Source organism: Antechinus flavipes, chromosome 3 (genome assembly GCF_016432865.1).
Source record: "Antechinus flavipes isolate AdamAnt ecotype Samford, QLD, Australia chromosome 3, AdamAnt_v2, whole genome shotgun sequence".
Lineage (NCBI taxonomy): Eukaryota > Metazoa > Chordata > Mammalia > Dasyuromorphia > Dasyuridae > Antechinus > Antechinus flavipes.
This window is the reverse complement of record NC_067400.1, coordinates 398,108,307-398,124,303: the sequence shown is the minus strand read 5'-3', so window position 1 is coordinate 398,124,303 and position 15,997 is coordinate 398,108,307. Positions and strand designations below refer to the sequence as shown.

The 15,997-nt window shown below is 33.0% G+C and overlaps 1 protein-coding gene across 1 annotated transcript in view; it reads left to right on the top strand.

Annotated features, from left to right (window-relative positions):
• Positions 1-15,615, top strand: part of GULP1 (GULP PTB domain containing engulfment adaptor 1) — a 409,533-nt gene extending 393,918 nt beyond the window's left edge. Inside the window, exon 14 of the mRNA XM_051986054.1 lies at positions 15,460-15,615. Coding sequence (XP_051842014.1) covers positions 15,460-15,474 — 15 coding nt within the window. The 3' untranslated portion in view covers positions 15,475-15,615. The remainder of the gene's footprint in view (positions 1-15,459) is intronic.
• Positions 15,616-15,997: the final 382 nt, after the last annotated feature.

The following is a 15,997-nucleotide window of genomic DNA, read 5'->3' as shown; positions in this document are numbered from 1 at the left end:
ATTCCTGGTCTGCAGGGGATATTGCAATATCAAAACTAGTTACTACATTTTCCATTATAAAATGTATCAGAAGAAAAAAAAAGAATATCATTTACTTAATAATCTGTCCCTTTAATTCTTATAGTATTCATGGATTTCATTCTCCTAAACATATTTCTGAATTATGAAGGTAGCAAAGAAAATTAGAAAACAAAGAGATATAACTTTTATAACCCCATATGTGTGCATGTGTGTCTGTATATGTATGTGTTTTCTTGAAGCAAGAGTATATTAAGATATGAAACTCAGATTATACTCGATGAAGTTCCTTTTTATTTCTTGAGTCTGCTAATTAGAAAAGTAATGGGAAATGCTTATTTTCATAAGCAGTTTTGGAGCTCTGTTTTATATTATAAAATATGTATTATAATATAATTATTATATATTATATATCACATACATATGTGATATATTATATTTCATATATCAATACATAATGATAACACTATATAGATTGCGTTATATAATGTTAATACCACAATCTACATATCATTATCATTATAAGTGTATTATATGATACATATTACAATATAACATTCTGTATTATATGTAATCTATATAAAATAGAGCTGTAGAATGTACTTTAAATACACATGCATATATACATACTCCATCTATATCACAGAAATACCTTCATTGAAGTGGCAGACCTAATGGTGGCCTTAATTATAGTGGTGTCAGTGTTAATTTTTCTTGCTTTAAGATCAATCATTTTAACATTTACTAGCTGTATGACTCTGAAAAAGTCACTTAACCAGAGTTTAAATTCTGAAGTAACAATATTTGACAGGAGGTGGTGGCCATAGGAAAAGATGTAACCAATAAGAGACTATTCTGGATCTAAGAGTTGTGAAGAAGTCAGCAACTTCAAAGATAAAAGCTATCTACAGTGTTACAGTTTTCCTTGAAGAAGGTATTAAAAATAAGAAAATAGCGAGTTGATTGAACTTTGTTCCCAGTACAATAAAATGTTATACATTTAAAAAAATTTTAAGACTGTCTTTATTATTGATCATTTATTTATTCTTATTGATTATTTATAAGTTTAATTTGTCATAGTCTGTTAAATAATAAACACAATAAAATATATTTTTAAGTTGCCTTATTTTATATATGAATATATCTATTTTTAAAGATCTAATTGGTAGGAATTACAAATTAATCATTTTTATTTCTATCATAGTACTTATAATTCCTTGCTTTTCATAGGTCCTTAAAAAGTTATTGAAATGATTTAGGTTATAGTCTAGGAAGATATAGAAATAACAACAAATAGTATATGCATACTGGGGGTAAAATGACACAAACTATTGATATATTTGATTCTTGCTTTATTTCAAAATTAGAAAATGTTAAACTAGGAAAAAATTCCAGTTGCTTAACTCAATGCTTATCTGACTTCAAGTATGTTCTTTCCTGAAACAAGTATTTGGATCATTTCTTATCATTTCAATTATGTCTTTCATGTTTCTTCCATAATGGTTTTTTATTTTTTAGATAATTTCAAGAACAAAATCCTGGAATTTCATTTTCAGGTAGAATTCCTGAAGAAATGTTTTCATTTAATTTTCCAAATCCTGAATTGTGTTACTGTTCTCTGATATTATTTAATATGTTTATGTTTCCATATTCAATATTTGTTCCTGATCTTTGAGCCTCTACTTCTTTTAAAAATGCTTAAACAACAACTACCCAAAATTTAGCCTTCCATCTAAACATCACCATTTGGAGGCAGATATCACCAATACAGGGTGGCCTTATATAATGGGAAATAGGCATCGTGTGACATAGCTTGTTTTTTAATTTAAGATTATAGTGTGGACATTCATATTTAAATGATTTGACCTTTTCCTCCAAACCACATATACTTCCAGTCTTTGGCTCTATCCCCTCCCATCTTGGAACAGATCAAAATCTAGGACAGTATTGTCTTTTCTCTTTTCAGACACAATTTCTTATTTTTTAGTTTTTCAAAAAATGTCTATCTTTTGTTTTTAAGTCCCTTTCAGTACCAAATGTTTCTCTTTACATCTCCCTAGAAAGCATTCCCTTGTAACATAGGGGAAAAAAGAAAAAAAAAAACAAGTAAGCAAAGAAAAATAACCAATATATAAATAAAATGTGACAGTACATTTAGTATTTCCTAAATCTATCACCCCATCCCCATTTACAAAGAAAGCAAGAAGATACATTTTCTCTTTTTCTTGGAGTTTTCAGCATTCAGTTTTATTTCTCCAAAGCTTTCCTTTTACATTATTGTTAGTAAGTACACATAGGAACTACTGAATGTGTAGGTCATTTCATGACCTAAAATTTTTAAATTTAGTTCTAATAAAATCACACCTAGCTATAATCATCCTTTTCTCCAAATCAGGAAAATTTGCCTATAGAATTACTGTCATAGTATAATGATACCCCCATAGTCAGAGCAACCTCCATGCATAATCTAGAAATTGCTTCTTGGTAAAAAAAATTACAGAGAATGGTTTTGAAGTTTTTCCATTTCTCTGTCCTAGTCATTAAATGCATTTCAGTGAATTATAAGGTTTATATAGATTTGTACATATTGGTTTTTTAAACCAAGCTTATGAGAACCCATCAGATTAATGAAAATATGGAAGAACTTGGATATCTACTAATAGATAGGGTGATATAGGGTTCAGTAAGGAGAAGGAAATTGGCTACAGGATTCTAAGTTGCTTTGCTTTGGCTTAATTTCTGGCCTGATTAGCAAACCATTCTGATTTTTCAGTACCTATTTATAGCATTTTGTTATAAACACTATAGGTTTGTACCATATCCCCAGGATAGATGGAGTGATAAAAAAAAAGTGTACTCATGAATATATTTCTCTCTCTCAAATATCCTGTGTTCTAGCCAAACTTGCCTATTTTGTTCATACATCATATTTTGCCTCTCATCCCTCATTTCCACAGCTTTTCCCCAACTGCAGATTGTTCTTCATCCTTACCTCTACCTCTTGAAACACCTAATCCTCTTCAAGACTCAGCTCAAGGACCACCTCCTTGTGGAATTCTCTCCATTTCTCCCCTTACCCTAATTGTTAATTTTTCCATTCAAAATTTGTTTTGTATTGATTTATACTATAATATGTATCTTTTCTATTTTACTTATCTGTATACTTTCCCTCCACAATAGAAGCTCCTTAAGGATATGAATAATTTCTTTCTTTTTTTAATTTCCAGTGCCTAGCACAATATCCTAAACATCATAAATCTTTAATAAATGCAAATTGAGTAGAACTGAACTGAAGAGATAAACAAGTAGAAATATTTTAAAGGGAGTCATTTTCTCTCTGTGTACACCAGATGGGCCATAGAATCTTCTCTTTCTTCAGACAATTGCCTTATTTTGCTCTTTTCATCATTCTGAGGCTATTTTGCTTCCCTTGTCCTGAATATTACTAAATGTAGGGGGGTGTAATAAATAGCCTCTAAAGTTATGGGTGATTATGATTTTAATATGGTAGCTCCATTTTCTTTTAAAGTTAGCCTTTTAAACCTAAATAAATTATAATTATTAAAAGAAATAATTGCTTAAATAAATATTAAGCAATTATTCTCATCCTAAATCTTCCTTGCTACAACTAATGTTATTAGAGGTAGGCCTGCAATTATACTGACTGGGTAGGCTAGACACTCACATTCACTAATCTTATCTGGCCTTTTCCTGCTCTTTGTGCATCTTTTGTGTGTGTGTGTGTGTGTGTGTGTGTGTGTGTGTGTGTGTGTCTTTCTCACTTTTTCTATCTCTCTCCTTTTTTCCCCCCTTCTCTACCCACTCCATTCCTTAGATTTCTTTTTCCTCTTACTTTACTGAGGAAATCTTCAAGATGAATCATAAATTTCTTATTTTTGTATGCTACACCTCTAAACTGTGCTCTATCTTTGCCAACCTTCTCTGCATTTGCTTTATCCTCAGAGGATGGGCTAGCCTTTCTTGTTAAAACAAACTCTCTACTTTTTCCTTTATTCCTAATCTTTCCTGTCTCCTCTGGGAGCTTTCCCATCAATCATTTATTTCATATTTCTCCTTAAACTTAGTTCATTGCTTAGGCTGATATGCCTTTCAGATGTCAGTGCTGAGCTGAGGAATAATTTCTTTTAATATCAAGCATTTATTTTTTCTCCCTTCCAATTCCTCACCCTCAGAAAAAGACAAAACCTTTGTAACAAATATATACAGTAAAGCTAAAAACATTCCCATATTAGCTATGTCCAAAAATGTGTCATTAACTATATTCAGTCCATCATACCTCTGTCAACAGGCGGGCAGCATTTTTTTTTTATCAGTTGTCTGGAATTATAGCTAATTCTTTCATTCAGTCTCACTGTTAATAGGTCACATCAAGCTGTTTGTCTAAGCAAGGTGAGCGTATGTCTTTATGTGTGTATACATTTACACAGACATATTACATCTGTCATATCATCAACCTTAGCTCACAAAAGTCCTCTATTCTAGGATATATTGTACATGTTACTAGGACATATACCGAGGAGATGCATATTCTAATCCTGGATAAGATGATCCAAGGAGTGAATTAATTTGTAATTCCTTAATTTCACACAAATCCATTATTTATTTCATAGCATCATTTATTTTGTAGCATAGAAGACTCAGTAGATATCAGGCATAGTAATCAATAAGATCAAATAGTAGTGTAGAGAACAAAGAAAGTAATAGTTCCACTGTGCCCTATCAAACTATCATGTTCAATTCCTAGGTGTTATTTATAATTTGAGTAGATGAGGTATATCTAGAATACAAGAAGGATGATAGAAGATTAAGCAGATTGAAGAAATTGGTAATGTTACATCATAAGAAGAAAAAACTTGTAAAGGAAACATCATAATTGTTATCAAGTAAATAAAGAACTGTCGTGTGGAAAATGGATTAGATGTGTTCTGTTTGGTCCCAGAGGAAAAAACTTAGAGCAGTGAAGGGAACTTAACAAATTCCTCTTCATGTCAATAAGTCAGTAAGCATTTTTAAAGTACATAACCCATACCTGGCCCTGTGCTAAGTGTTGGGTTTACTAACACACACACACACACACAAATTATCTCTCCATTCAAAGAATTTGCAATCTAATGGGGAGGACAACAGAAAAAAAAATGACAGGAGGGAAGGTATGTGGCATAGGGAAATATTCCTTCAAGTTGCCTGAATACTCTTTTTAAATGGAGGTTCTGGGTGAAGCTCTCTGCTTACCTTCCAATCAGAAAGGAATCAAGGTTAGAAGATATTGATAAGGAAAATTCACAGTCTGTCCACCTTCCTACATTCACAGAAATCTGATTCCCTAAGAACACACTATCACTGGCTCGTCTCTCCAATATTGGATTACCTTTTTCTATGTCCCTCTAGAATGAGTAATAAAACCATGTACTGTCCTCTATTTTAAAATCTTTTGCCCCTTATCATATTTCTGCTCATATTTTGCCAAGCTCCAACCCCACCAACTACTTTCATAGCTTCTACTCACCTGTTGCAGATTGGTTCTGGAAGAAGGTACAATCATGTATGCTGATTTTGTCTCTGAAATTTTGCCAAGTGGTTCTTCACTGTTGTCTAGCTAATTGTTAGTTTATAACTGTTTCAGTCATACCCCTTACTTTAGCTATTTCAAGCCTTCTCTCAAACCCACAATATATACTTCTCCACTCTTAGCACAGCATAAGACTTTGTCTCCCAGTTTATTGGTGAAGAGCAGACAGATCTTGTGAGCTCCCTTTTCCTCTCTATTCTGTGCCTGAAACCCTATGACATCATATACTATTTTCATTAGCATCAGTCCCAAAGAATTTCAAAGGTTTTCAGAAGGATGAGGTGGCTCTTTGTGCTCCAGGACCAAGGACAGTGTTTTGAAAGTTGTAGAAAAATAGATTTAAGCTTGTTAGAAGGGGGAGTTGCCTCAACAATGAAAATTGACCTAAAGTTGAATAGACTGCCTTAGGAGGCAATGTATCCTTCATTTTGGTCTTCAAACAGAAACTGCATTTCTTGATGGGAATATTGTAAAATAGATATTAGTTAGAAACAAATTGAGCTCTGAGGTCTCTTCCAACCTTATAGTCTATGATAGTTTTCTATCCTTCCTACAGCCTCAAGTCTCTATGTTACATATCCACTTGCCAGGTCATGATGTTTATCCCTCCACACCATCTGTCACATGCACCTCTTCTTTCACATCACAATTTGAGTTCAGACTCTCATCTTCCACTGGAACTTTGGCAATAATTGCAATAAATTTCCTAGACTGTTTCTTGCCTTTAGTCTTTTCCTTCCTCAATCCAATATGTTAAAAAAAACAAACAAACCTGTTAAGCACATCTCTGTGTGTTGTTCATTTCCTTAAATATGTTATATGTTTAATTATTTCTCTTACAGTAAATAGAGAATATTTTCTATGGGAAAAAAATCTGGCAATTCCTTAACTTGAATTTTAAGGTCTTCCTTTGATGATCTACCTCCTAGCTACTTTGCCACACTTATTTCTTATAATTCTCCTTTATACAGTTTACATTCCAGTCAAATTAAATACCCAACAATTTCCTACTCTTAAAATTACTATTCCCAGCCTCTGTTATCCACCAAAGAGAGAAAAGATTCTTCTAATTTTTTTAGAATTCTTATATTCTTTCAAGGATCAGCCCAAGTACTATCTTTTTTTCTTAAATCTTTCCCTGGTTCCTTGGTGTACTTTGCTCAATCACTCACTACTTTGAATTGTAATTATTTATGCATTTACTACATCCATCTAATATAATGTAAGCTTTTTGAGTGCAAGAATTATTTTGGCTTTTTGGGGGGGCTTTTATTCTAATTATCTTTCATGTAGTTGATACTTAATAAATATATTGACTTTTCTCATTGGTCAGGTTTTTCCTCCTCTTTGATAGTTCATGGAACTTTTGAAATATGAAATAGTTTTCATATACATTTTTTTCATCCACTCCATTGGATAAGTTTAAAAGGAATTATTTAAAAGTTAATTCAGAATGTTCTGTGTTACTGAAAGAGAGACCCTAGTAGTCCAGCTCTTTAATTCTTAGGCTTATTCCTGAATTCTATGTCAAATAGCTAAGTCCCTCTTTATCTTATCCCAATTGTAAGATGGATTCTTAGAAGTTCACTTCATTGTGACATCATGCCATGACCTCTTAGTATTTATCCACAAACTTTTAAATTCTATTAAATCGACTTTTTTCATTTTGTAAGTTAATTCCTTGTTCATATATAAGGTGTGTTTAAAAGTACATTAATTCTTTTCAGATGTTTCATGTAATGCTATAGTGGTTGAATGGACATATAGTTAAAACTTAAAGATGATAGACAACTGGGAGAACAAGACTGAAGCAATGCTTTTGTAACCATAGATAAAGCCTCTAAACTTTTAAATATTCAATTTCTTTATCTATAAAATGAGGAGACTAATCTTCATGTTGCCCACCTCCATGGTCTGTTTCAAATATAGAATGTTCCCTAGATTCACTCTTCTAATTAATACTTGCATTGGAGGACAGTTAATTCATTGTTCTTATAGAGTTCTATCTTTAGTTAACCTTGATGGACTAGGGATGCTAATAATATAATCCAGTAAATTCTTATCTGGTGTGTTCAACCAAAGTTTTAGTCAACCAGTTGATATCTATTAGCTTTTATTAAAGGGAATTAACTAAGACAGAAGTTATGTAACACCCCTCCCACTTCCCCCAACTGAGAAGCATACTCTCTCAGGGAGAAAGAGCTCAAGATTCATATCTTGATTCTGTTTCATATAAAATTTCATGTAAAATCCCTGACTTCAACAATTTCAGGGCATACTCTTAGCTTTCTTAATGCATGTGCGCATTTATACATGCAGTTCTTGGGGATAATGGATTCAAACTTGAAGCACAAAAGAACTGAAACACATAGAGTGAAAATGGGATTGGGAGATTATTTTGGGAGGTACATGAAGACTGCAAGATACCTCAAAACTACTAGCTGAATACTCTTCTCTTCTGGCATCTCCACCAGGATTCCTTCAGAGTGAGACATTAAAAATGATGTACTTTCCCTTGCTAAACTGAACTGTCTCCTTATAGAAACTGATGTCTAATGGAGTTAATCCACTACTGAGCTGGGTCTCACTAGACTCAAACACACTAATTTATTTCACCACTTCTAGTTCCTGAGAGGACCTCTGTTGCTTTTTTATAAGTTTTAGGTTTAAAAAGTCTTAATTTAGTAAATTCTATGTTCAGATACTTAATTACAAATGATTAGAAAATAATAAAGATGAATGACAAAAGAAATAGAGGTGTTATAACATTCATGAGTACAGGGCAGGTGGATGGGAGTTAGAACAACCTGTTCCTGTTTCACTTAGTGGCTCACAAATATCCTTATTACTTGAAATCCATTAGGGGAGAGTATGAGAGATCAAGTATTTGAGCCTTTTTGTGTGAACCTCAGTTCTGAGTCCTCAGATAATCAGAAGATTTCATACTGTAGTAACAGCCCCTCAATAACTCATGACTGAAAAACAGTTCCCTAAAATTCCAGGTGTTAAACTGATCATGTTCTGCATCAGATTGTCATACTTCCTAATGACAGTCTGAACTAAACTCCCAAACTGCCTAGGATTCAGAGAAGTGCCATAATTTATTTATGGTTACACTTCTAAGTGCCAAATTAAGATTCCCTATGTTGCCAATTCACCATCTTCTCTGTGGGATTATGCCAGGTTTGTTTGTGGAATTGACAGTCAAATGAAATGACATCATCCCTGTCACTTCATTGATATAAAGAACTTCTGATAACAAACTTCATCTACCTATGCAGAACAGTACCTTCTACACAATTTAAATTTTGACAGTTTCTTGAGGTAATGAGAAGTGATTTGCCCAAGTCACATAATCATGTGTAATAGAGGCAAGAGCTGAATCCACCTTAGTAACCAAAGGACCAACTTCCTATCCACCATATCACTCTACATATCTCATTGACAGTATTCTAGCAAGTAGTTCTCTAGTGATGGTTATCTGAACATGCCAGGATGTTTCAAGGTATCTAATTTCAAGTGCTGAGTCACAGGTTGAGAAAATCATGAGGGGGAAAAAAGAAAATAAAATGTAAAAAGAGAACTTAAATGATTCCAGATCAGAACAGAAGGATATTCATTTGTGCATTTGACAAATATTTAAATTGTAGGAAATAGTAATGCAGAGATGATGACTATCTCTCCTTTACACATAGCAATATTAATAAGGAATGTATGATTCTATCTCTCTGACTACTTCATATGTGTCAAGAAACATTTCTGAATAATATTAATTACTAGCCACACTGTTTATGGGAAATTAAACAAATTGGTGCCCTCTCAGACTTTGGACCCCAGAGGAATGTTAACATGCATAGCATGAGAGAGGTTACACTGATAAAGCATCAAAAGTCAACATTATATGGGAAGAGAGAGGTCCACTTCTAAAGTTCAAGGAGTGATCAGTTCCTCTATCCCTTGGGAGGCCTGTTGTTTGTAAGGCTGAGAGAAGTGTTAACCACAATAAGACTTTAAAAAAAAAAAAACTTCAGAAATGGATGTAGACCTGTCAGGAGGTAAATTTTGAGCTGACAATACTCTATTGATACATACTGTAGCATGTTTTGTTCTTCCTTATGGAATACAAAAGACAGAAGGTCTCTTGGGAACTGAGGAGAGAGAATCACACAAAATAGGATCATGGAAAGAATAAGTCATCTGACATGATCAGTTGGGGACTACAAAGAACTACAGGAAAAGGATTATAGCACTATGAAGTGAGCCAGAGACAAGAAGCATCAAATGGTGATATCTATTTAAAATATATGGTGTCAAAGGCTGAGGAAATAAAATGCTGTGAGGAGAATTAGAAAACCAACTTAGAAGAGCAAACCAATGTTCCTTCTAGGGGAAAAGCTACTGCTGGTGAAAGGGCTTCTCACTGGTATTCATTCTAAAATGAAATAGATTTACAAGTGCCCTTCAGTTTTTAAGCAAATTTGTTCATATGTTGAGCATGATGTGCCTGTCTACTTTTTAAAAAAATCTTGTTTCTAAAGAATTTTGGGAATTCTTTGGAATTGATCAGAGTAGCTAAATCTTTCACAGTTGATCATTGTTACAATAATTCTCTTACCGTCTACAGAATTCTAGTTCTGCTCATTTTACTTTATATCAGTTCATATAAATCTCAAGTTTTCTGAAACCATTCTCCTAGTTATTTCTTACAGCACAATAGAACATAGTCATATAGCACTTGTTCATCCATTTCCCAACTGATGGACATTCTTTCAATTTCCAAATTCTTTGCTACCTCAAAAAAACTACAATAAATATTTACATATATATAGTTTCTTTGCTTTTTCTTTGATATATAGGATACAAAACTAGTAGTGTTGTTGGTGGGTCAAATAATAGGCACATTTTAATAGCCTTTTGGATGTATTTTCAAATTGTTCTTTATAATGGTTGGACAAGTTCACAACTCTACCAACAATGTTTTAGTGTCTCTATTTTTTTCACTTCTTCAACATGTCATTTTTCTTTTTTGTTAGCCAAGAAAAGAAATGAGAAGATCCTCAAAGTATACTCAGACCCCTTATGTAATGTTAAGTGCTAGGATATAGTATTACAAGATGCATAGCACATGATTCTTGCTATCTAGTGATGTGTGTTTGTTTTCAATGCTCCTTCTAATGGATCATGATTAAGGATCCTCTGATGTTGATAAATAAAAATCACAACTAATAATTTGATTTTCAAGGTGGAGTCCCACAGTTTGCTTTTTTTTTTTTGGATGCCTTTTAAAACTGAAATTGGGTTCTTAGGTTCTTTATATTTCTCTTTCTCTTTTATTTTTTTCTTCCTGCTGGGTCTTCCTTGCAAGTACATTTTGGGAGACTTCTCAATCAAATACTATTCCTCATTGGATTTTTGAGTTGCCCACTATTCCACTTTTAGTTGGTTCCAAAGGTCATTTGCGCCACTTGAAAACTATTATTTGGATTATTCTGAATGAGTTCTGGTTCTGATTTGTTTCTACAGAGAAAGATATTTTCCTTCTTAGCTACATTTTTGAAGAAAATATAGTCAAAATTGAGTTGCTTAACATTTGTAAAAATTAAATGCAATTTTGTGGTCTAAATAAAAGTGTCATTTTCTTCCCCATTGCAATTTTCTCTCAAATGTCATGAAATAATTTTTAATTTGTCATCACAAACAAATGTTTACTAGGATAAATCAGTAAATAATTGATATTAATCATGACTAAAAGCAACCTAATGGTATGAAAGGACTATATACATCATTTCTGCCTATTATGTTATTTGAGAGTAACATTGTAATTTTAGTTCAACAAAGAAAAAAACTTCATTTTAAAAATATACAATTAATATCTTTAAGATTTAATATCAAATTTGTTTTGATAATGTTATCTCATTCAGTGTTTCAACTTCACTGTCTCTGATTCCTTATGTTTGCTTCAGTTGGTAGAAGCCAAATTTCCACACATATTTCCCTTCTCTCCTCAGAGAAGGAAAGATGAATTATTTAGGCCCACAGAGGGAAGAGGGAAGAGTGAATGAGGAATTATAAACCCACAGAGGGATTCTTAGTAAAGTTTACACAAGATGTGGAGAATGTCTGGTCCTACAGTTTTGGCAGATGCATTATTCACAGATGCTTGTTCTGCTCATTTTTCAGATTACTTAATCCCATTTGGGGGCCAAAGAGAGGTAACGAACAGTGAAATCAGGGACCTGGCTGTTACAGCAAACCTGCTTTAGTATTTTCTAGCTTCCTTAGAAAACCTCTAAGTTGTCTATTTTATTCCATAATTAATTCAATTCAAAGAATGGAATAGCTCCATTTAGTACTAATGGTATAATGATAATCACAGTGTAGTTACTATATTTATGAGCCAGATTATATAATCTAGAAGGGAATAAGAATTTACAATCTAAAGCAAATGAACTAAACTAACCTTATACTATAGCTACTGCCTACAACCAGCCTCTTATTTTATAATAAAAGGGTATTTATTTGGAAGAAGGATTAAGCTTGTTCTATTTGTCTTTGCTGGGCAAAACTAGGACCACAGTGTAGAAAATCTATGGACTCAGATTTTGATTCAACTCAAGGAAAAGCTTCCTTATCATTGAGGCTGTCCAAAAACGAATAGGGTAAAAAGTGAAGGTGGTTGTAAATTCTCCAATTCTATAGGTCTTCAAACATATATATGTATATATATGCATAAAAGATACATAGATATTAAGGACAGGCATATATAAACATATAGATAATTATAGATATTAAGGATAGGCATAGGGATAAAGATTAAAGGTAAGATTTCAGTGATTTAGGGAATTCCCAAGTGAGGGTGTTATATCTACCAATGCAGGTTGGCACTTTTTCTGCAGTACATAGTCTCTGAGAGTTTCCAGAACACTGAGAAGGAAAAATTATTTACATTCTGTGTGTATGAGGCCAAACTAGAATGTTTTACTGTCTTTGAGACTGGATCTTCAGCCACTAATCATGCTGCCTCTTGGCCATAAATATTGTCAGTAACCATTTATATTTCGGATTAGATTAGATGACCTCTGGAACCCCTTTTAATTTTGCCATCCTTTAAACTTTCTGTCATCTTTAGAACTGCAAAGATTACTTTCAGATAATTACTGGATTTTGTAATTTTCCATACCACTCTCATCCTGTTTGTGATAAGGCCATAGGAAAAAAAAAGCATTCTCTGCTCATTCTTATGCAGTCCATGTGGATTAATATGTAACCAGCAACCTGATCTTTAACAGTTTCACAACACTGAAAAAGCCTGATATTATGTGGTCTCATCCTATTCTAGGTCTAAGAGAGAAACAGCTATTGTGACTGTAGAATTTCCTTTAAAGCACGTAACAGGAGGAACTGCTCACTCTGCCCAGATAGAAAAGCCATAGCTATTATTTTGTAACTTCTAGGAAGAGAGACTAGTGTCTACCTCAAAGTAAATGGGATTATCTCAATAATAGAAGAATTTTCCTGGATTATAACTTTCCTATCATCTTATCATTTTTTGAGAAACATGTCATCGACATAGGACGTGTTGCTGCTACATGATAGCCAAACATGAGAATGTAAAGTTAAGGGATAAAACCATTTCAGTTCTAGAAAAGGAGTGTTAGCATTTCTCTCTCTACAAAAATTAATAACTCATGCATGTCAGGGGAAATTGAGGAAGGCCTCCAACATATTGGACGAACTCTATGTAAAACTGATGGAAGTACATCGATAAGCATTACACAGGATCACCAGACACAGGATCATCAGTCGCCTGATGCATTTGTGCAAGAAATAGCCAAATAGATGAAAGTAATCCCTGTTTACTTTGTTGAAAAGTTTACAAGGAATCTAATCCATTCTACCTTCTAAACATAATTAAAAGATCCAAGAGAAACTGATGTCAGGACCAGCCATATCATATCAGGGGAAAATAAGAAATGACTCCCTTGAGTGGAAAGGCTTTATGTGTGTATACAAGATGACATTTATAAACTCCCACCATGGAACTTGCATTCTGTCTAGACTTTTTCCAAGGGCCTACATGTGTGTGCTTGGTTTGTAAAAGAAGCTGCATGTTTATTATTATTATTAAAATCCTCCCTTTAAATGCACCCAAATAAAAGTTGCTTTTGACTTGCTGAACCTTATTGTCCTGAAAACTCCACATTTCTCCCCGTGTTTTAATTCTCTTTCATTTCTATTGAAACAAATGTGAAAGAAAAATACACAGAAAACTACAAGAAATACTAGATTGCTACCTTGGATATCATCTCTGATCATACTCTACTACTCACTACCTTAGGCTTGCATGGGAGGAACCTTGAAAAGATGACTTATCCAGAAACATATTGAGAACACATACTTTTCTCTGTAAAATGTTCAAAAATCCTTACAAGTATTTAGAAAATAGCTTTTAAATACTAACATCAGTTCTCTCGTATCCCAAACAATCAATACACCCTGCTTTAGCAACAGAGTCCTACTTTTGAAAGGAAAAAAGTAATGAACATGCATTTGGGCAATAATCCAAGCAAAAATAAAACAAATGAATAAATAAATAAATAAATGGCTACTAGACAGAAAAAAAAAGTCAATGAGGCCATGGAAACCATATGAGTCATATGGCCTAATTGAGTCTATTTAGAATAACAAAAGCAAAATTAAGATCCTACAAAAAGCAGATTTTTTTTGTCTTCTGTGTTCTTCTCCCATTAAAAAATTAGAAGTCCAAATAAAAAAATAAAGATAAGTATTGCTGTTCAAAATAATTTTCAAAAATGGCCTAAATCAAGTGAATGGCATAAATGTGTTTTATTTCAGTTGTTTGATTTAGGCCATTTTTGAAATTGTTGTGTATGTGTATGTATGTATGTATATATATATATATATGCGTGTGTGTATGTGTATAAAATATATACATATGTGTATGTGTGTATATACACATATGCATATATGTATAAATATATTATGTAGGTATAATTTCCCCTTTAGTATGTTCATGAGAGGTAACATGGTATAGTGGAGAAAGGGCCAGCTTAAGAACTGGGAAGGCTATATTCAAGTCCTATTTCTAATAGAACCATAATTATGGAAGTGATTTAATCTCTCAGTGACCCCAAATAATTCTCTTAAGACCAAGTTAAAAAGAGTTGCTATAGCCAAGAACTATATCCATAGCAGCAGTTTCCTCATTCACATACTTGAATCATCTTTGATCTCAGTGATGAGGATGTTTCCTTAATTAATGCAGATCACAACTTATCAATGCCTAAATATCTTAGCCAACCTTAATCCATGTCTTTCTCTCATGTTTGTTATGGAGAGTCCACCCAACATTCTGAATGCCTTGCTGTTTTCTTTCTTTTGACATGGTAAGGATATCTGTATAGCAAGTAGACTTTCCTTCAATTATCCTGCCCTTCATGCCCATTCAGTTTTTGAATTATACATTTCTATGATGACTCTTCTTTTTAATTTTTTTTACTGGTCATATTGTAGCCTAGTTATACCTACTATATGAATCTCATTATCCTCTGAGTAATGCTCACAAGTTCTTCAAAGATTAGAGTGATTTATGACTTAAAACTATGCAATACTGGCAGAATATTGGAATTAAAAATGAGAATTTGTTCCCTATACCAATGAAATGAGAGACCCTGATTTTAAAAAAATATATAGGTATACATATAATATAAAACTTATATAAATATGATATAACATAATCAATTATATAGCATAATATATGAAACAGAATTTATATATGTAACATATGTGTTTGTATATATGTATATAAGAATACATTTATTTTTTTTCAGGTGACCTCTGCATGAACAAGATATGAGGCATGTGACTGAGGGGGCTGGCTATCCAGTGTGCATTCCAGTAGGAGAAGTACTATGGGAAAACTTGATAGGTGGAAAAGGCAGTTCCTTTCCTGCCCCAAATTATTAGAAGCCTAAATGTGCTGGATTTTCAAATAATCATTTAATTGGTAACTGATCTTTTAGTTAAGTTGTCTGGTTCCCTTTGTTTTCAAAAGGGAGGATGTAGAATAGTGATGGAAACCTCCCAAGAGAGAGAAAGAAGCTTTTCTTAACACAGGGTTGGCATTTAAATGTCCAGTCCACTATTAGAAAGTTCTGCTCTTTAATTGGGGGCATAAATGTGAGACATTTTTTAAGTGCAAACTTGCTACAAATCTGGCTCCTTTTACATAAATTTCCCTCATAAATACAAACTAAGATTACATATATAGTGTAAATATGAATTTAAAACTGAATTTAACAATACTAATCTCCATCTAACAACTAGTTGACAGCAACCATCAGGCAGATATCTTACCAGGACCATTTT